Source organism: Centroberyx affinis, unplaced genomic scaffold (assembly GCF_046629955.1).
Source record: "Centroberyx affinis isolate AG114_WGS23_722 - 3 ecotype Tasmania unplaced genomic scaffold, CSIRO-AGI_Caff_v1 ptg003785l_1, whole genome shotgun sequence".
NCBI lineage: Eukaryota > Metazoa > Chordata > Actinopteri > Beryciformes > Berycidae > Centroberyx > Centroberyx affinis.
The window spans coordinates 15,769-36,985 of NW_027281655.1; the positions used below are offsets into that span (position 1 = coordinate 15,769).

At 44.8% G+C, this 21,217-nt stretch overlaps 1 protein-coding gene across 1 annotated transcript in view; it reads left to right on the plus strand.

Annotated features, from left to right (window-relative positions):
* The window catches only part of LOC139662414 (histone-lysine N-methyltransferase SETD5-like), a 31,808-nt gene extending 12,695 nt beyond the window's left edge, over positions 1 to 19,113 (plus strand). Inside the window, exons 2-24 of the mRNA XM_071541101.1 lie at positions 616 to 884; positions 2,347 to 2,449; positions 2,846 to 3,108; positions 4,267 to 4,325; positions 4,739 to 4,926; positions 5,395 to 5,433; positions 5,591 to 5,881; positions 6,213 to 6,361; positions 6,559 to 6,676; positions 6,847 to 6,956; positions 7,437 to 7,698; positions 8,088 to 8,171; positions 8,343 to 8,510; positions 8,604 to 8,987; positions 9,884 to 10,144; positions 10,815 to 10,932; positions 11,482 to 11,711; positions 11,943 to 11,999; positions 12,142 to 12,627; positions 15,327 to 15,646; positions 15,799 to 15,917; positions 16,403 to 16,491; positions 16,914 to 19,113. Coding sequence (XP_071397202.1) covers positions 814 to 884; positions 2,347 to 2,449; positions 2,846 to 3,108; positions 4,267 to 4,325; positions 4,739 to 4,926; positions 5,395 to 5,433; positions 5,591 to 5,881; positions 6,213 to 6,361; positions 6,559 to 6,676; positions 6,847 to 6,956; positions 7,437 to 7,698; positions 8,088 to 8,171; positions 8,343 to 8,510; positions 8,604 to 8,987; positions 9,884 to 10,144; positions 10,815 to 10,932; positions 11,482 to 11,711; positions 11,943 to 11,999; positions 12,142 to 12,627; positions 15,327 to 15,646; positions 15,799 to 15,917; positions 16,403 to 16,491; positions 16,914 to 17,477 — 4,533 coding nt within the window. The 5' untranslated portion in view covers positions 616 to 813 and the 3' untranslated portion in view covers positions 17,478 to 19,113. The remainder of the gene's footprint in view (positions 1 to 615; positions 885 to 2,346; positions 2,450 to 2,845; positions 3,109 to 4,266; positions 4,326 to 4,738; positions 4,927 to 5,394; positions 5,434 to 5,590; positions 5,882 to 6,212; positions 6,362 to 6,558; positions 6,677 to 6,846; positions 6,957 to 7,436; positions 7,699 to 8,087; positions 8,172 to 8,342; positions 8,511 to 8,603; positions 8,988 to 9,883; positions 10,145 to 10,814; positions 10,933 to 11,481; positions 11,712 to 11,942; positions 12,000 to 12,141; positions 12,628 to 15,326; positions 15,647 to 15,798; positions 15,918 to 16,402; positions 16,492 to 16,913) is intronic.
* Positions 19,114 to 21,217: the final 2,104 nt, after the last annotated feature.

The window sequence follows — 21,217 nt, forward strand, 5'->3', positions numbered from 1 at the left end:
TAATCAAATGACAGCCACAGCCAGTGAGCTGTGTATATGGTAAAGCACCATATTTGGGCTTTTATCAAATATCAGATATCGGCCAGTCAATGTCGTCCACCACCAATGTGATGGAAGTTCCTCCCCGAGTCTGTAAAACTTGCAATGAAATTTTATTTTCTTTGCTCTTTTAATTTCTTCATTTAAGTGTTCAGCAATGTTTTATTGTAATTGAATTCTTCAATAGAGGCATAATCTACCTTTGAATAGGTATGGTGGGTCTAACCCTAAAGCATTTCATTATTCGGTATCATTATCTCGGTTTCAATGGAGAGTATATTCTAAATGCTGTTTCAGAGGTTTTCCACCCTGACAAGAATAAAATTCTGGGGGGGACAACTGAATCCTTGTAATTTTTTGGCAGGAAAAAAGGGTCAAATTAAAGGTTTTGAATATCTAAAAATATCTGTATGGGCCTCCTAAATGAAAGCACAGTGAGTGCAGTTTTTTTTCCATCATTCCGTGTATCATGCTGACTCATGAAGCTTGTTTTTGCGATGTTTTGACTGTATCCAAGCTGTGTGTGTGTGGGGGGGGGGTATGCATCACTCATTGCCTGTCACCCTCTCTCCCCAGGTCTCCCCATGTCCGTGAGCCGTGGGTTGCGGCTCGGCGGCGCCCCACCCCTCGAGTGGCCTGTCGCTGTAGTTGGGAACCTGTGATTCCCATCCTCACCTCTCCTCCTCCTCCTCCCCCCCTGTCCCGTCCCATCCCTCCCCTCCCCCTCCCCTCCCCCCTCTTCCCCCCCTCCCACGCGTCGCTGTGCTGGACGTCATGAGCATAGTAATCGCGCTGGGAGTCACCACACCTGAAACGTCTTACTCAGATATGGCTGCTGGATCAGAGTGAGTACTCCTTGGAGGAGGGGTGGGGGGTGTTTGCGTCTCAGATGTGTGATCGTCCTACAGCAGTGGTTCTCAAAGTCGGGTCAGGGAACCTCCAGAGGTCTTTGAGGAGGTCCCAAGGGTCACCAGCAAATGAGGAATAGTTCAATTTCATTGCAGTCGAATGCACTACAAATCATCTCTTTAACAAAATGTTTAATATTGACTATTGTAATCATAGGCGTCACTCTCACCACTACATTGTAGATGTGTACAATACTAAAGCATTGTACTCAGTACTAAATCAACAACAAAAATGCTCCTATGGGGTCTTGGGACAAAATCCTATCAAATGAAATGAAAGGTTCAAGGATGTCTGACCTGCAGGTTGGAATAAAAGTTGCATTGTCACTTTCTGCTGCCCTCTCCCTAATGTCCAGTGACATCATTATCAAAACAACATGGCAGCAAAACTGATGTAATGGTTTTCATCTCTGAACTATCTCCCTAAAGGAACTGATTTTGTTCCTTTTGTTCAAAGGTTGACACAATCGAAGCACCTTGGGAGAACTACAAGGTTGTGATGGATATGTTTACTTTGAATATCTGCCTGTCAGGATTTTTTTGTTGTCTCTCCAGAAAATCTGGAAAAAAAGAAAAGACTCTGAGAGTTGGGAAGTGTAGTCCACCAAAGACAAGCCTGACCAACCTTGACCAGACAGAAATTAAGGAGCTGTCTGAATCCTCCATCAGGCCGGCCACATATAAACTTGAAACCCTTTGGAAGATGAAGCCATTTTATTACAAGGCATTGACCCCTATGTAAGGGAGGTAGACCTTTATCAGGTCTCCACATCAGCACCTAGCTGTGCTGAGCAGTGTCTGAGGAAATGGCCACAGACAGCTTAAGTAAGAACAGGCATTGCCACTTCTCTGTAGGTAAGCCTACTTACGTGACTGAGGTTGTGTGGAATGCAGTTGGCTGGAACAGGCTTCCCTCTCATCCACCCCTACCCATGGCCCCCTTTAGTTTCTTCCAAACCTCAGTCAGAGGAACTCACTCCAGCACAAGGAAAAAAACAGTCTCTGCCGACATTTAGAAAATCTTGGGTCTTGAATGTAACAATTTTTGTTTTTGATTCTTTTGACATTTAAGTTAGCTCCAACGTTAGAGGGGTTCAGTTTGTTAGGTGAATGCAAGGTTGTTCTCTGTCTGGCCAGACCTCAGCTAAAGGGCAATGGGAGTTGCATAACATAATGGCGGCCCACATTCCATTTCCTGAATTGTTTTTCTCCCAGGCTCCATCTGGAGGGTGATATTTTGGGTCGTGGTGCCATCTAGTGACTGACTGGGTGTGTTTTATTAAAGACAGTTGTTTACATTGTAGCTCTGTAACAGAGTAGTTGTTGCCGGCTGCTGTTTACTAGTTAATTCTTGTAATTATTCTTGCTAATCATCTTTGTTTTTCTGTTCTTGCCCCAGCCCTGAGTCAGTGGAAGCAAGCCCTGCCGTGAATGAGAAAAACTACAACAGCCACAGCTGTGGGAGCGCACAGAGTCATGGGTATCGGGGACTACCGTATGCTGTGAGTTCATACAGCTCTTTAAAACTTATGAACACAATTCTAATCCTAGTATCCCAGGTAAATTCATCATATGAAATAAGCTTTTACTTTTGTTAATTCCATATTCGATGGCTAGAAATATCTGAACATTTAAAAAATAAAAAATAATGCTTAACTAAAGCTTTCCAGAAAGGAACTATAACGCCACCCAGTTTTGCACCAAGTTTGTTGTTCTTAGGACTGGTGCTGCTAGTTTCATTAAGGACGTAAAAGGTCTGCCTAAGTGTTAGGCTTCTATAACCGCAACACTTCTTCCATTATTAACAGCTGTACTGTTTCACATACCTTTTTTTGCCCTCATTTTCATTCGTCTCCATTTTCCGTTTCCCTTTTTGCCTGAACACCCGTTGTTTGAAGATGCAACAGTCTTCCGTTGTGTGTTGTCAGGATCACAACTATGGCGCGCCCCCTCCCCCCACCCCACCCGCCTCTCCGCTCTCCCAAACCATCATTCCCCGCATGGATCTCAACGGCGTGGTACGCGGCTCCCGCTATCACGATCCCACTGAGGACAACTCAGCCGACAGCGACAGCTCCTCAGAGGAGGACGGGGCCGTGGCTGACTGGTGCCACTGCAGCCTAACACCGGACGGCCTGCTCATCAAGTGTGACAACTGCAGGTATGAGATGTATAACTTAGCCATTCTGGATCCTGGATCATATCCTTATTTCTTCTACTCTGGACTGTTATAACTTGCTGTATTGTGGTATATAGTGTTGTCACAATAACCGAAATTTCAATACTACTTGGATACCGTCTCTTAAAGATGGACTTCAGTATTGAATTTTATAAATGCTTTTACCAAATGTGTTCTTCAAACTGAAATTCTATTTCAACCTTGACTCCAGAGGCTGTGTACATGCAGATGGCATGCACATTGGAATAGTTAAAAGAAGGATTGAAATAGACAGAGTGTTAGTCTGGTTCTTAACAGGGGACAAACAGCTGAAAACATTCAGCAGCGTCGAACAGTTCACCACGTCTTGAACTGAATTCCAGTCCACCCAGACTGGTTGACAAAACCGGTGCCAGGAGCGACATATGGAACTATTTCACTTAGAGAACTCAATCAACCTCAAAACCCTCTGCAGAAGTTGCTACAAAGCTGTCCAGGTGAAGCGTGATAGCACATTGCTTCATGGTTTCTCTTGTCTGCCATGGTATTGTAGTAGTATTGATTTTTTAGATATTAAAGTTGGTATTGGTATCTAACTCAAAATTTCCTTGACTTTGGAATTACTTTGAATTTTGACTTCAATACTATAAAGCCCTAATCCCATAAAGCCCTTTCACAACTGCAACTGATCAAAATGCAGCTCAGAGGAACCATATCACTCCTCTCCTGGCGTCCACTTTAACATCTTGCTGTTCGTTTATAAAGCTCTGCATAGTCTTGCACCTCAGTACCTTTCTGAACTTTTGAACTGAACACCCCAAGGTTCCTCAGGTGCTCTGATCAGAGGTCCTAGGGGGGAAAACATGCTTTTGCTATTGCCACCGCTAGACTGTGGAACAACCTTCTCAAAAGATTCCCTTGCCATTTAAAAAAAAATCTATTAAAGACTCACTTTTACTCTGTGACCTTTCAGTGTTACATGTTTGTTTTGCTTGCTTTTTTTGTAATGGGCGTTTAGTCTGTTTAGCATGCTTCTTCTTCTGTTATCTTTCTTCAAACATTGTGATGTACTTTGTAGCAAACTTGACTTTACTTATTGTTTCATTTGACTTTTGGCCATTTTGTGCCATGTCTTGATTTATGTTATCTTTTTGGTTGTAGGGGACTAGACAGGAGGAAAGGAGCAGAAGGCCAACACAGGAAACCAGAAAATGTCTCAGGTACATTATGCTTCTATTTTTTAGCATGTTACAACACAACATTAATTAAATGTTTTCATTTTTCTACCTCCAATAGACCACAGCGTAGTTCAGTATCATTGTTAACCTCAGATGAGCAAAACCACAGCCTGAGGTCCGCATGCAGATTCCTTTGGCTGCTTCAACAAGAGGTCCCTATTGGCTGTTCCAAAGTCTAGATTGCGTATACTAGATTATATATGTATACATTATAGATGAGCCCTATTTAATCTCTTATATCACTTCTTAAAACTCATTTTCTAGGCTTTTATATTTATTACCCTTCTTGCACCGCTTTTGCTGTCAATTTTATCGTTGTTTTTTACTCTTTTGTAAAGCACTTTGTAATACCAACTTTCTGATATCTAATGAACATGCCTCTGTTTCCTTGGTAGTTGGGGAGAGCAGTGCCACAGAGAGTGGTGATGAAGAGGTGTCCCCCTCCACCATCTCCTACACGGCCACTCAGCATACGCCCACCAGCATCACCCTCACCGTCAACCGGGTTAAGAGGAACAAATCCAAAAAGAGGAAGAAGAGCACGGAGAAGGCCCGTGGAGCACCCAAGGGCAAAAAGGTCAAGGTGCGCAAACTGTTGAAGAAACCAGTGGTGTTGGTGAGAGTCTAGCAAAGACAGTGTACTTAGGCTACATCAACTGCCAGCTCAAATCTGATTCCTGGCATATCCAGATTGGAGTCAGATTGATTTGATCAAATCTGAACAGCAAAAAAATACATGCTTTTTAAAAAAATCTGATTTAAACCACATTTGTATGTGGTTTGAAATGCGATTCAAATTGGATTTCTACAGATGCGTCTCAGTCTGACTGCTCTGGCCACTCAAAGCGGTTTTCATACTGTCCTTTGCTCCACTCACAATGCGACACGTGACGCTGGCGTCAGATCCAGAGCGCCAGAAAACAAATGATAACAACAGCTGATGTTGTCTGTTGCGACGGAGGAATTCTGCACTGTGACTAGATAGTGGGCAGATGCAGGGAAACACGTCCATTTGTTAATGTCTTTGTGTATTCATTTCTTTTTCTTTCAGGCCTTCAGAGAGGGTTCCCGGAAGTCCATGAGGATGAAGGTAAGGTTGCAGTTTACCTGAGATATTTGTTTTATTCACATGAAAGCAGTTCAGTTCCCCACTCAGTTGCAGTCAGCCCCAGGCTTTTCATTTCCAAAGCTACTTGGATCAACAGCAAAACCCAGTCACAACTCACCCCATCTCTTCTTCTGTCCAGAACTCAACGACGGAGGCCAACGTGCTGGATGAGAACACGGCAGAGGGCTGGGAAACCAAGATCCGCCAGTGGACAGACCAGTACGAGGAGGCCTTGGCCAATCAGTACAGTGCCGACGTCCAGACGCTGCTCCAGCTGCACCGTGCTGCCAACACCACCGTCTCAAAGACGGAGAGCGGTACCACAACGCCGCCCGCAGCCACACAGATCCACGCCTCGGCCGACACCATGGACACCATCAATCGCACTGAGCTGGCCTGTAACAACACAGTGCTGGGCTCACAGATGCAGGTTGGCCTGAATCTTAATCGAAACTTCACACTTTTTTTCAAACTGCTAGCACCTTTTTACATTAAAATCAATCGGTAGCAGCTGCATGGCAGATGGCTTCTCTTCAGGCAGAGCAGAGTGCTTTCTGAAGTTAAGAAAACGTTTTTCATGACGTCAATCACTTTTTTTGTGAGCTGACCAGTTAGGAAGAAGAGGCAAAGTTTGACACTACAAGGCAGCTGATAGTGTAAGAGGACAGCCACAAGTTGGTAGTACTTACTCTGGCTGATATTTCCTTCGTTCCTGTGGTTTAAGGGTTGTAATTTGTGTTAATGTGTTTTGTTTATTCCAGCTCCAGTTGGGCCGGGTAACACGGGTGCAGAAACACAGGAAGATTTTGCGAGCAGCCAAGAATCTAGAGCCAGACACCCTTATCATTGAGTACCGGGGCAAGGTCATGCTCAAACAACAGTTTGAGGTCAACGGGCACTTCTTCAAAAAGTAAGGAGCTGCAGTATATGACTGTGAGGCTAGAAGATATCCATCTGGTTCCAAGGACAACTGGCTAGATTTACAAGGATTATCTTGTTGTCTCCTGTGTATCACCTGTGTTTTTGGGCTTCCAAACAGGACTTGTTTGTGCTAGATTTTAATATCTGCCTTTGATACCATTTCCATTTTCGTTATATTTTTCCCAGACCCTACCCTTTTGTGCTGTTCTACTCCAAGTTTAATGAGGTAGAGATGTGTGTGGATGCACGGACCTTTGGAAATGACGCCCGCTTCATCAGGAGGTCCTGTACGCCCAACGCTGAGGTCAGCCAATTAGGGTTTTACATTTGAATGCATGCCAATAATGGAGACAACAGCTTCCTTATGTTTTCACTTAGCATAGACTGGAGTTATTTCAGGCTGCTTTGTTTCCTACTTTGCTTCAGGAGCGCGTTATGAAATAAGATAACTCAGCCATCTGTCCTGTTCCCCAGGTCCGGCATATGATCGCCGAGGGCATGATCCACCTGTGTATCTATGCTGTCAGTCAAATCACCAAGGACGCTGAGGTCACCATTGGATTTGACTACGAGTTCAACAGCTGGTCAGTAATGCCAGATTACCCCCCCACCCCCACCCCGTCCCTCAACATTAATTAGCATCCACATCAAATCCAGGTGTAAATGCACCCAAGAGAAACAAATCAGACGACAGGCACTTCATATAGTAACATACTTGTCAAAGATGGATTGTCAAGGGAACATGAATGGGGAACAAGTGAGGCAAGGTGTGTATTGTTGACTTTAAAGGATGTAAATGGCACGAGAAGAACTGACATGCATAGCAATCTGTATTTTGGCGAGGGGAAAGAGGAATCTGAGCATACCGTCTGTCTAATGAAGACACATTTTAATGTCAGGTGTAAATGTAATCCAGCTAAGTCCTCTCTAGAAACAATCTGAATATAAGAAAGTGGACCTTAGTTATTTCTCGGTTTCCCCATTCAGTTAGCTTTGTCTTGTCTGCCTTGTGGCATTTTCTCCTATGTAATCTTCTATTCTCCTGTCTCGTAACAATCCACCAGCAACTACAAAGTGGACTGTGCCTGTCATAAGGGCAACCAGAACTGTCCGGTGCAGAGGCACAACCTGAGCCCCAGGGAGAGCTTGCTGTGCCCCCCCTCCCTGCCGGCCCTGTCCTCTCTGGCAGGGGCCGAGACTCGGCGGAGGAAGGCCCGGAGGAGAGAGCTGGAGGGCTGCCTTGCCACCGGGGGCGCCTCTGACGACAGCAACCAGCCCCTCGATCAGCACCCAGAGGCCAGAGAACAGGGGACCAGCGACACAGAGGTGTGTGTTTTCAAGTTGCATACTTTGTGTCTTAATATGGCAATGTGTGTAGATGTCTATGAATGTTGTTTATTAGCTAAGATAAAGACATTTTCCAAAAGAATGTACTAAACACTAGGGTAAGACTGATATATGGGTCCAATTCTGGCCTTTTATTAAAAATTGGATATCGATTATCCTGGGTTTCCATGGAGAGTTTAGTGTCCCGTTTGGCATTAAAATGGGCAAATTTAAAGATATTAGATATCAGCACAAAATAATGGTTATTGGCATTTTCAATCCAAAACCAAAAGGATTTATATTAGCCTTTAAAAACCCATATCAGTTAAACCCTAGTTGTAGGGTTTGACAAGATGCTTCCTCATGTGTTGCCTGTCTGTGCAATGAAGGAGGGGCTCCTGGATGAAGTGAAGCTGGAGGAGGGAGAGGAGGGAGAGGTGGATGAAAACGGTGTCATAATCTCCAGCAAAAGAGTATGCTATTCCATTTTCCTTTGCTAGTTATACATGTTCCGTATGGTGGTAGATTCCAGTTGTAGCAATGTATCAGTTAATCTGTAGATAGTTTCAGCTCACAAAAATTTGAGAATTATTTCATCAACTCCCTCTGTAACCCTCCTCTCTTCTTTCTATTCATTTATCTAGGCATTTGACAGCATGGAGAAGAGGAGGAGGAGACTAGGAGGAGCAGAAGAGGTAAAGGAGGAGGGTGTGGAACCAGAGGATGGGGCAGGAAACCCCTCTGGGGGAAACCCCTCCACGGTCCACAACACCGGGGTAGGGGTCAGCACTCGACGCACCACCTATGTCACGGTTAGTCGGAGAAGATAGTTTTATCTGTTTTCTTTCAGTGTCAGTTTTGGCAGTACATTGATTTATTTTTCCTACTCTCACATTGTCCTGCAGGAACCGTCATCAATGGAAGCAGAAAAGGGTGCGGCGTCCTCTTCTAACCTGGCTGTCCCGGCTGTTCCCCCTAAACCTCCCCCCGCTCGTTCCACCAAGCCTCGGCCCAAGAGCCGGATCTCTCGCTACCGGTCCAGCTCATCGCAGCGTGCCCGGCGGCAGCGGCAGGCCCTCGCCCAGCAGGCGGCGGCCGCTGCAGCAGCAGCGGCGGCGGTGGCAGCAGAGCAGGGTGCTGCCCTGGTCGAGGAGGGACCCCAGGGCCCACTCGGCGCTGAACTAGGCCTGGGAGAAAGCAGCCTTGGGGCCAATCAGCTCCTAGATGCAGAGGGTCAGGGCCCAGCCTGCATAAATAAAAGCAACCTGCGTTACCCCAAGACCAAGAAGGTTAGAGGACAAAAGACTTTCAAGAGATGAATTTGAGGGTTTATGAGCCAAATCCAAACACACACTCTTTGATGCAGAGTTTTTTAAAGGGTCCCCCGCCGAAAGGCCAGTGATGTATGAAATCGTTTGAGAAGCCAAATAACAAATTTACTAATTATCTATAGATATCTAAAGACAATCAGTTATGAACTTGCACACAAACAAGAAGCATGACCCTTGGATTGCATTTTGGTAAACAAGGTCATCATATAGAGGATGGACATTTTTTGAGCAACGCCATTCTTTTTTTTCTGAGATTTAGATTGTATTTCTCTGCCTCTTCCATATCATTCCATTGGCTAGTTAAGACTGTATAAAGCTGACCTGAAATTCACAAGTAGCTATCCTCAATTGTTCATCTACATCTGTTGGTTTCATCTTTCCATTGCCTACTTAAGGCTAGTTAAAGCTGATCTGAATTGGTAGGGAGGAAGCAGGCTGCATGAAGACATTGTCGCCCAATGCATTCTAGGGGGTGGTGCTTCTTGTTGTATATCTGTATGTCCTTGGAACCCACTGTCTGTTTAAAAAACAGACAGTGGGTGGTGATATTAGCTTATAAATGAAAATTAAGAGACTCGAGTTGGCAACCTGTAATTCCTACAGCAGTTTGGCACATTGTGAAGGCACAGGCAGGGAAAAAGCTAAGCTTACATGAACTGGATAAAGGCTTTGCATTTGACCAAGTCTTTTGCAGTGCAAACATTTATGCGCATCATCTATTTGTGGATACGGCGGGGGGGACAACTGGAAGTTATTGCCATGATTGAGTCAGATTTTCCTAGTCATGTATTTAGTAATTGCCTCTATCCCATGTAAATGCAATGTTAACCATTCATCCCTCTCCTTGGTCCCAGTACCTGGTGACAGAGTGGCTCAACGACAAGGTCCCTGGAGGAGAGAAGATCCAGCAGGAGGTGCCTGTCGAACGCCCCCTGCGCATCACCACCGACCCCACGGTGCTGGCCACCACCCTCAACATGCTGCCAGGCCTCTCCCACTCGCCGCTCATCTGCACCACACCCAAACACTACGTCCGCTTCGGCTCGCCCTTCAACCCCGAGAGACGCCGACCCCGCCCGCTCCAAATGGACGGAACCTATGGCTGCTACAAGAAGGTCAGTGATGGTGGAAAGGAGTATATGGAGAATGTAGTCAGCCCAGACAGTGTTGATAGTGGTATTACCAGGGTGTCTGCAGGTCCCAGTCTTTAAAAAACTCAAGGCCTTATAGGTCTTCAATACAATTAAATATATATTTAAGTCTTGAACTCAGTTTTTGGAATCCTAAAAAGTTGCATTTTATTGATGCACTGTTCTTTTTGGAGATAAATCAGCCCAGCCGACCTATGTTTTGATAAATCTGCAGTTCATTTTCACATTTATTACCTCCGCCAAGGAGGTTATGTTTTCGGTGCCGTTTGTTTGGTTGTCTGTTTGTTTGCCTGTTAGCAGGATTACAGAAAAACTACTGGCTCGATTTTCATGCAACTTCGTGGAAGGGTGTAGCATGGGCCAAGGAAGAACCCATTACATTTAAAATCTTGGCGGAGGTCTGCGCTCTCCGAGTGCCCTTCTAGTTTCACTTGTTAAATTGGTCTTACAATTTATTATATCTGGTCTTATAATTTATGATATAAAGGCCTTAAAAAGTCATAAATAAAACTGGATGAAACTTGCAGACACCCTGTATGATAAGCCTAGTGCTGGGCTTACAGAGTGGATGCTGTGAGGTTTGTGTTTTGCAACCAGATATTACTATTGTTATTGTTGTTGTGTCCTAATACAGAGGTGGATCAAGCAAGCAGAGGATGAGAGCTGTTCAGTCAGTGTGGAGGATGGCACAGAGTCCACTTCCTCCCAGCAAAGTACCAGCAGCAGATCCACTCCCAACCCCCTGTCCAACGGTACATGCCTGCCATCATCCAGGCCACTCATTCACTACTGCATGCACATGTTCTGTTGGTCCTGACTAATTTTGTCCCTAGCATTTACTTTAGTAAATTGTATTTGTGTCATTTCTAATGATCCCCATGGGGAAATTTGGTTGACAAAAATGAGCAAATAGTATTAGATACATCAAAGAAAAATAGGATATAGATAAGAATCAAGCAGTTGGGTGATATGAAACATAATGCAACTGGCAATTGCAAAACTATAACCTATTAAGTGAATGAAAGTACGAAAAAAATGTGAAATACAGGATGTATTCAAAGTGTGCAAATAACGTATAATAAAGTAGAGCATACTGAAGTAAATAAAAAATACATGGAAAATATATCCAATATGAAAATACCCCAAAATATGACACATTAAATTATAAAAATTTAGGGAACTAGAAGTGTCAGGATCTATTTTTTTCCCCATGGTTTTGTTCGCTACCATGTATATTGACTTTTCACGGCCAATAACTCCTCACTTGCATTCTTTCTCCGTTCCCATTTTTTCTATCGCAGAGGTCAACGCGCCCTTCAAGAAGCGCCGGTCCAAGTACACGCTAGAGATGACGCCGGCACCCTCGGACCACCTGCTGCGCCCGCTGTCGCCCATCACACCACCGCTCCCCGAAGACCCCCTCCACCCGCTGCTCAACACCTCATGTGGCTCCCTGCTGCCCAACGGCCTGGCGTACTCACCCATGCCCTCGCTGCCCACCAGCCGCTGCAACACACCGCTGCAATTCGAGGTAAACACACTGCTAGTTATACTACTCATTATGTACCTATGTGCCTTTTGATAAACTACATTGACAATAAATGCCAGGTTGGAATGCCTGCGTAGTGCATCACAGCACCCGAAATGAATAATTTAATTTACAGTTAATTTAGGTGGATAGGCTACCCACATATAATCAATATATGGGATGCCCTGTGTGTTGGACAATGAATTATCTAACTGACTTTCCCTTCACCTCTAGAACATATCATCCCCTGAGGCGTCTCCTGTCCACCGACCGGAGTCCATCTCTCCTGAGGTAGGCTCACATTTTTCCACCACTAAATTAAAATAACACTGGGTAAATGCTGCTGAACAACTGCTGTATATTGTTACATCTATCTGTCTAATTCCATTTCTTCCTCTCCCTCTGTTTCTGTCCTTTCTGTCTCCACCCTCAGCCTTGTCTGCGGACAGACTTTGACGTTCCGCGGCCCCAGTTCCCGGACCTCTCTCTCCCCTCCAGCTTAGAGAGCCCCGTGGCCATGACCTCGGATGACTTCTCCCTGTCCGGAGGGCCTCCGGGCCACGAGTCCCAGGGCCCGGCCTCTGTAGGCGCCAGCTCCCTCACCCCAGCGTCCTGCCCCCCCTCGGACCCGGCCCCTCAGAGCAGGGAGCAGGCCTTCAGGACAGAGTTCAACCTCATATACACCTGCTCGCCCCTCAACGCCAACCTGGGGAACCCCGCGGCCACCGACCGGCGCCTCTCCCAGTCGGAGGGCGGGTTCTCCCCAGGAGAGTCCTTCTACAGCTCCATGAGTGGTCAGGGGCTGCTGGGGGAAGTGGGCCCCGGCTCCATGTCACCCTACGGCGAGCCTCATTATGGGGGAGGCTACCCAGACAGCGGCACGCCTCCTCACACCAGCAACCCACCGCAAAAGAAGAAGGCAAGTCCTCCAGCTCTTAATGATACCATTGTGTTGGTAGAATGGCACTAGTGAATAAGGTGTGACGACTGATTTGATCACAAGAAGTAATTTTTTCAGGTAAAGCTTCAGCAGTTTCATCTGTTCTCCTCAGGCTGGAATGATTCTGAGTGTGATATGTGCAAATTGAAAAGCCAAACCTCATGACGTGCTCTTTCCCTTGCTCTGTGTGCTTGTCCGTTTATTTTGTGTTTAATATATCAATTGGTCCGTTGTGTCAGTTGGTCAAAACCAAAAGCGAAAGGCATGTAAAGAGACATATTTGACCAATTTTTTGAGTGTATATCTGAAATGATTTCGACTCTGTAGCTTTGACCCTTGCTCCCCCTTCCCTCCCCCTCCTCTCCCTCACTCCCCCTTCCTCCTCCTCACTGCTCCTTGAAACTTTTTGCCAAGTCTCTCTTCCACTTTTCTTCCAAGGCAGAGGGCCAACCAGCATACCATTAGTCTGCTGACAGGGAAGCCAGATTACCAGGCTATAGCTGTAAGAAGTGAATACAAGCCAGTACAAAATATGGTGAATATTCTCCCTACAACTACATCTTTAGAAGTGTGCATGTAAATATTGTTTTTGCATCTGCATACAACACCCACCCCACGCTCCTACAGCTCCGCCCCCTTCCCCCCCTCCTCAAAACCTACATTAAACTATTATTCTATAGTTTTGAGCAGGAATTTTAATTTATTATACCATTTTAATCAAATTCAGTCCACCTGTCATGAAGTGTGTTAAGGTTCATCCATTGCCTCCAACACAAGAGACCGATGGTTCATGAATTCTCATGTGGGCATTGAGATGAAGCCCATTTGTCTTTGCTCCATCTCATCCATGGCTCTTTCCTGTGTGTGGTCATTGGTCCATCCAGCCTTCACCTTTAGCAACTCTGAACTTGCCAATGTGTTTCACAGCAGAAAACCATGCCATGTCACAAGGCACCATAGGAAAGTCCTGGGGCCCAGGGTGAATGGATCAAGTGCATACAAATTGCCACCTCCTGGAATTATTATAGTTATTTGGTTTTCGTAGTATTAATTTGCCAGTACAACACACGTCCAGCGTTCCTGAACCAGCAAGAGTGATGCTCTGCACCATTGGATGGATAATGTTAAACCAAGCTGCCATGTTTATGCACCTGGTCCCAACATGTAGTCTTCTGAAAGTTGGAAGGTAGAAATAATGGATTGCACTTGACTTAATTGAAATGGTCACTAAAAAGTGATCAACCCATATCAGAGAAACCAAGCCAGATATTCAAGAGAAGACATCTAAAGAGCCAAACATGGATGCTCTTCTAGCCCTCAGATCCTGCTGCCTCAGCAGGTGCTCATTAGATCTGATAAATATACTAAGGTCAGTCCTCATTACAATATTAACGTTTTGGCTCACCTGCCAAGGGCTGGTAAACTAAAAATAAATTACTTGCTTAGAATAATTTTTACCTGCCAAAATAATTAATATGCATTTTTAATGAAAATATGTCACCCTATCCATCTTCAGTGTTACTTTGTGTATAGAATCAGGTGCTGTGTGAAACATTCAATAAAGAGGTTTAGTTTCAATTTTAATTTGCTCACTTTACAGTGGATCAAGTTTGTAATTCATTACCACGTGGAAATATTAAGTTTCAACTAAACTTAGGCTAGTTTACATCTAGTCGGCCAATCGGGGCAGTTTGATACAGAGCCATTGTTCTTTTTTGATTTGCTTGGCTCACAGTCAGAGAGTGTGCAGTGGCAAGCAGGGACAAACTTTGAGAACAGGCAAAGACCAGAGACTGTATATAACTGAGACATTCAAATGTTAACACGTCAAAAAGTTAAGGGCCATTGTGGCGGGAGACCCTTATTGATTTATCTGGCAAAGAAAATGTATCGCCATTTGGTACTGGGTGGGTGGTAATTTCGGACTCAGAATCCCAGTCCTCATGACAGTACAGCTGCCTTCTGCCCTAAACTTAATCTTATTCCAGAGGTTCAGGTGGCCATCCATCTCAGTATCTGACTGTGTGGTCACCCATCCTGCTCTGCCATCTCCTTCATATATCCTCCTCTGTTCCCACAAGCCTCTTCTCTGTGCCATGATGACATGACAGCTGGGATGAGCTCTCTCATTCTCATTGTTTATAGTGTGGGTGTGTATACTGTATGTGTGTACTTGACTTGGGTGTTTTTGAGTGTGTGTGTGTAGTTTTTGTTTCAAAGTGGTTGCATCATGGTGTGATGGATTTAAAGTTGCCTGCTATTTGGCCAAAGCTTAAGATTATGTTACTAACAATGCATAAAGAATAAAGAGTTTTATCTGATATGTGGGACAAGACTAAGTATGCTCACAGAATGCCAAAAAATGGTTGCATACAATGTCATTTTCACATCAAAAGGTCATTTCCATGGTATTTGAGGTGTGTTTGTCTTTATGTCACATTGGGTGAATGTAAACGCTTTTTCCAGGTGAGTCCTCTAATAGTTGACGTGGTGCATGCAGTCTGCCCATCACTCAGTACAGTTTTGGTGAATGATGTGATGTGATGCAATGCAGCCAGGGGTCCAGTATCGGTGTAAATGACATGAAGGTGTATGTTCGGCCCGGACAACAGACTGCGTGTCAGTCCTCCAACTCCAGACGGCTGATGCCGCTGCTCTCCCTCCCTCTGCCTCCTCAGGTGTCTTTGCTGGAGTACCGTAAGAGGAAGCAGGGCAGCGGCCGAGATCTGGAGCCCGGCGGCGGCGGCGGCGGCAGCGGCTCCTCCCTGGGCGGCACCCCCACTCGACCCGGCTCCCACTACAGCCAGGACTCCCATCATCCCCATCCCCACCCCCTTCCCCATCCCCACCACCAGCTGCAGCCCCCAGCCTCCCCGCACAGCTCCTTCTCCTCCCCGGCCCACACCTCCTCCTCCATCCCCCAGATAGAGGAGGTCAGCCCCCCAGACCACCAGGCCTCAGCAGTGCAGCCCAGAGCCCAGGAGAGCAGCAGCCACTGGTGAGAGGCATTACATGGCGCATTACATCACCTGAAAGCCCTCTATATAAAAGTTTATCCGACGGTTGCCTTGATTTGTGTGAGGCATGATTTATTCCCAACCACAGTTGAGTGTCTGGTAAGTAATGTTTAGTGTGTTTGGTTTCCTCCAGGATGGTTCCCACCAGCGTTGAACGTCTAAGGGAAGGCCAGGGGGTGCTGGAGCGAGTGCTGCGAGGAAGCATCAAGATGGATCGCATTTTAAAGAGGAGTGAACCTGACAAGGAACCTGGTATGGAGAGATTAGACTAGATGAAACTTAAATGATCCCTGTGGAGAAATTGGGTAGATGCTGCAGCAGATAAGATATACCGGAAAACGGGATATAAGTGCAAATGTGGTCTGGGGGGTGGGTTGTTAAATATAGTGCAACGGACGATTGCAACGCTACAACATATGAGTTAAAATATATGAATGAAAAGTCGGTGAATGACAATGTATTAATTACAGCATGTATGCAAAATAACAGAAGTAGAACATGGTAAGAGAAATAAATGTCAATGAAAAATCTAAAATACCAAGATATCTGCAATATATAACATTAGAAATAATGTGAAGATGAAGAAAAACCATGCAAATTTACAGTATATATACAGGATAGTCTGCAAACACATAAAGGCTCATGCTAAGTCATCAATGTTGATTTCAGTGGTTTGGTTTCAGACCTGACACGCTTTAGCCTGTCCTGTAGTTGATCTTCCTTCCTGTGCTTTCCAGATGCAGATCGATATGAGATCCAGGCAGCGTCCATGGCCTCTCCCATGAAGAGTCCACACAGATACAGTCCCTCTGTGTACTCACACCAGGTAGGCTGCATCATGGTTTTCATGAGGAGTTTTATTATTCTTTTTTGCTAACCAATTTCTGATGTCCATTTGAATTAAAAAAGTTAGACTTACAGGATCTAGGCTACTAGTGCTCGCAAACTTTTGAATGCCAGGCAATAGCGGTATCGGTCAACGCTGTTTATCTAGCGCTACCCACCAACTTAATTGAAAACTCAAAAGTGATGCGATTCTGATTTGTGACAGGTCTAAATTTACGTCAATCACAAATAGCCTGTATGACTTTATTTGATCTAGTTTAACAATATATTTATTTTTGACATTAGCATTTAAATGTCATGTCTTGGATTGGATCTGATGAAGTCCGACCACAGATGATGCCATGTGTAAAGGGCTCATGGTGTCTCGGAGTAGTAAATGTGTTTCTGTATGTTTGTGTTCAGTCGTCAGAAACCCACCGGCAGACAGACAGCCCATCCTTCCTCCAGCAGACCTCCAACTCTCCATTCCGGGGTTCCTACAGTCCCTCCTCAGGCCAGAGTTTCTTCCCCCGCCTCTCCTCCTCCCACCCCGGCCTGTCCCAGGACCACCCCCCATCCTCCTACCCCAGTCACGCCCCTACCTCCTCCTCCTCAGACTCCAGGCCACCAGGGGGCTCTCTACACCAGCAGAGTGGCAACACGGACGGAGGCCACGGCTATAGCGGCAGCCACTTAAAAGCTAGCCTTTTGAACAGCAGCGGCTTGGTGGGGTCTCCCACCCCGGGATCCAGGGCCCACGGGCAGACTAAAATAGACTCGGGCGCCCAGGCCTCCAGACTGAGCCAGCAGCAGGCGTCTCGCAGCCTCAAGTCGGGCAGCCCGGGCCAGGCGGCGCTGCAGGCCGGCCCCAGGCTCCTGACGGCCTCCGGACCCACACACTACCCACAGCGAGGGACGAGCCTCAGTCAGTTCCAGCACCCCCCCCTCCAGGGATCAGGAGTAAGGACACAGTCAGGAAGCTTTTAGGACCTTGTTCAAGTGTGTGTGTGTGTGTGAGAGAGAAAGAGAGAGTGAGTCAGTGTGTGCATGTGAGCGTGTTTGTGTGTATGAAGCTGCGTACCTCCTCAACCCCTAAACCTGTGGTGAAATGGGGCTCAGGGAGTTCGGGGAGGGGAAATGTACAGACCTAAGAGGAGCAAGGACTTCTTGTATGGATTTCTCCTTTTTCTTATTTTCTGTCTTTTCTTTCTTTATTTTCAGAAAAACAAATTACTGCATTCTGCACAAAGCTAATCATTGACTTTGGACATCATTAAGGAATCAGTGGAAAGAAGCGATTTGGAAAAAAAAAAGAAGAAAAAAAGACACATTCTGAAAAATAGAGAAATCACATGTAACTTGAAATTGCCCCCAGTGTTTCCTGATGTGTCGGACTGTGCAAACAGGCTACGTAACGTTGGAAAGTAAAAACTTCTACACAAATATCTGTACAAAGTTATAAAAAAAAAAAAAAAGCGTACCCGTCGTCTCGGTACCCAGGTCGGATAAATGCTGCGATGCAGATGTAACTCAAAGCAAGAGTTGTTTTATTTTTATTTTATTTTTTTCCAAGGTTACTTTTTTGATTTGGCGAGCAGCCGAGTCTGTCAGTAAATAAGTGTTTCATTTGGAAAGGGGAAACGGTGCAAGTTGATGTGTTGATCATCCGTTATAAAGATGCATTTGACAGGCGGGGAGGACAGGAGCTCCCCGGATAGGATCATTCCATATGATTACCAGCTTTTGTGTCTCCAAAAGCATAAAAAAACAGCCTTTTTCTCAAGGTTCTCCATCTTTTCTGATGTTCATTGATTAATTTTTTTTCTGTTCCATTTTCTCCTCTTCTGTTCTTTCATCCCCACTCGACTGTTTTGATTTCACTTTAGTACTACGTCACTGTAGGTTTTTCCGATATTGTACTTGAGACATACAGGTCTTATGATTCATGGTGCTGCAGTCTTGTTTTTCCAATAAATTTGAAATCCAGTTATGTTCCCCACAAACGGCTGCATTCATCTCGTCATTACATCATTTTGAATCCGTTTATTGTCCTCCAAATTGCATCCTGATCATACAGATATTTTATCGTGGAATGCAGGAACAAATTGAGAAGCTAATAATCTGACTTTATTACTCCGTTGTTGGGTTTGTCTCATTTATTTTGAATCCTGTATGGATTTTATATATAAATTTTTTTTGAAAATTTATATGAGTATTTTTTCTGACCAATCCTTGCATTCCGTATACCACAAAATGGGGGAAGGGAGGTTTCTGTGGGATGGTGTGGGATGGTATGGACGGTATATAAAAACAAGATAATAAAAAGCTGCTGTGTTCTCCTTATTTTTATGCGAGAGCTGCTTCACAAAGTTTCCCTTTCCACAGAATGCTGTAATCCCTTTTTTTTTTTTTTTCCTCAATAAGATCCTCACCAACTGAATTGTATGGAAAAGAGGTGACAGAATAAGTTATTGAGTCGTGTGCCATGAGCGCTGCAGCGGAACCTCAACACAACGTTAAACTGATAGCTGAAGCGTGGTGGGAGTCGCTCTCTCCTCTTCCTTTTTTTTTTTTTTTTTTGTAGTTTGGACCGGGGATGTTGTACCGGGACAAACGCTGGATTTTTTGCATGGAAAACAACTTCAAAGACCGAGGGACTGGTCACCTGACTGGACGCCTGACCTTTAAACCCCCACCCCCACCCCCCTCCTCCCTGCCCCCCCCTCCCACCCCCACCCCATCCACCCACAGACAGAAGGGTACTCACATGTTACATGAATGTTTGACCGACAGAAAGACTTCAGAATAATTGAAAAAAGAAAAAAAAATTGTGACCCAAAATTTTAACCAGCACCTTAAAATGAAAGAAATACAACCTAAATGACACAATACGACAATATGTATGAATATGTGTACTTTGTATAGAAAGAAAATGTGTTATAGAGACTTGTATGGAGAAAAATATAGTACACTAAATTTACCGCATGATATTTGTTTTGGGGTCTGAGCGACCAACTTTTGTCAGGTGGTTGGACGCTAATCATCGGGTCTGTTCCTGGGTTCCTCCAAAAACCGGACACTTCATTTTTTTTTTTTTTTTAGTTTTTTTTGTAAAGATCAGATTTTGTTGGTTTTTGTTTTATTTTCACACAGAGCATAGGTGTAACTACTTCGATTTTTTTTTTTCTCCCCCCCTCCAAAAGATTTAAGAAGCAAAAGAGATGTAATGCATTTTGATAATAAAATAATCATGATGGTAATGTATTTTGAAAACTGCCATTTTGATGTTTCATTTGAGTGGACGGGCATGGATGCGGGCAGACCTTCACATTTCAGTATGGTTTGTAAGTATCTGAACTAACCGGGAAAGCGCTCCATTTATCTTTTGGGATACATTACTGCTTTACGTGAAGAATGAATCTACACAAAAAAATACTTTACATGAAGGAATAAAATGTGCAAAGAAAATCAAATCTCACTGTAGGTTTTACAGACATTTCATGTAGCTGTGGTGAGGGAAGAACCTCCATCATACCACAGGTGTGCCCCCATGGTTGAAAAAGCGTCACTAGAGTGGTGAAAAGGAGAGGAAGTGCCCTATTGGCTGCCCTTCACATGGGGGGAAAAAAATGATTGAATGCCCTCTAGGGTGCCCCTTCATGCAATAAATTATGATGATGTGCCCTTAATGAGTGCCTTTCTAGTGGAGAAAATGTGATGCAGTGGCCTATAAGATGCCCTTACAATGGTCTAAAAATGGGATAAACTTGAGGTTCCCTACAGGTGCCTTTCTGATGAAAAACTCATGAAGTGCCCTCTTAGATGCCCTTCCAAGTGAGAAAACACTTAGATTATGTTAGGTTAACTGTATTTGAAAGTAAAAGACAAAGTAAATTGTTGCCAACGATGACACCATAAAGTTTAAAATACTCATTCCCATTGTTAAAAACTTCCATCTATTCCATCCATGTAAGTTTTCAGTTTTAGCCACACCCCCTCTAGAATGTTCAGATGTCAGAGGGGGCTTAATACAGTCTGAGCTGTAACCCTGACATCCTACTACAGTGTGTGAGGTAGGTAATACAGCAAGCTTTCTTTGAAGTGTAAAAATCCTTCCCTGGCCTATAAGTCTAACTGTTTACTGTTACGTTCCTTGTATTTTCTAGGTGTTATGTTGGAGGGTTGTCTTTTGTTTCTCCCTCTCGGTCTCTCTCTCCCCTCTACTTGTTCTCCCAGGTCCCTGGTTTGGTGTCCAGTGCAAAGGAAGGAGATGTCAATCAGCAGCAACCAATCAGTGGCCTCCTTGACGTTTTAGAAAGCCCTGGAACTTCCTGGAACGTCCTCTCTGCTCTCTGCCTGGTGTTGGCCTGTTGTGTTTGTTGGGAGCTCATGGCCATTTCTCTTTATTTAAATTTCTGTAATTAAGGCCAATCCTTATGTTTGTGTATATAATAGGAAAGCTGGAGCAGGTAAGGGGCCCTACACTTGCCAACACATAGCGAAGTCATGTTATTCCACTAGGTTAGGAGTGGATGCCACCCTCTGTATGTTTTGTTTAGTTAGTTACAGCAGACAGCCAGGAGTAGGTTTTTGTTTCAATGTTCTTTTCTTTAGATAGTGAGTTAGACCTCTCCTTCTGAGTTAGTGCTGGTTTGCTTTTGTTCCTTACTTTGATTTGGCCTCCCTCTGGCTCCTTGTTTTCCTCAGGGTTTGAACACCCCTAATGT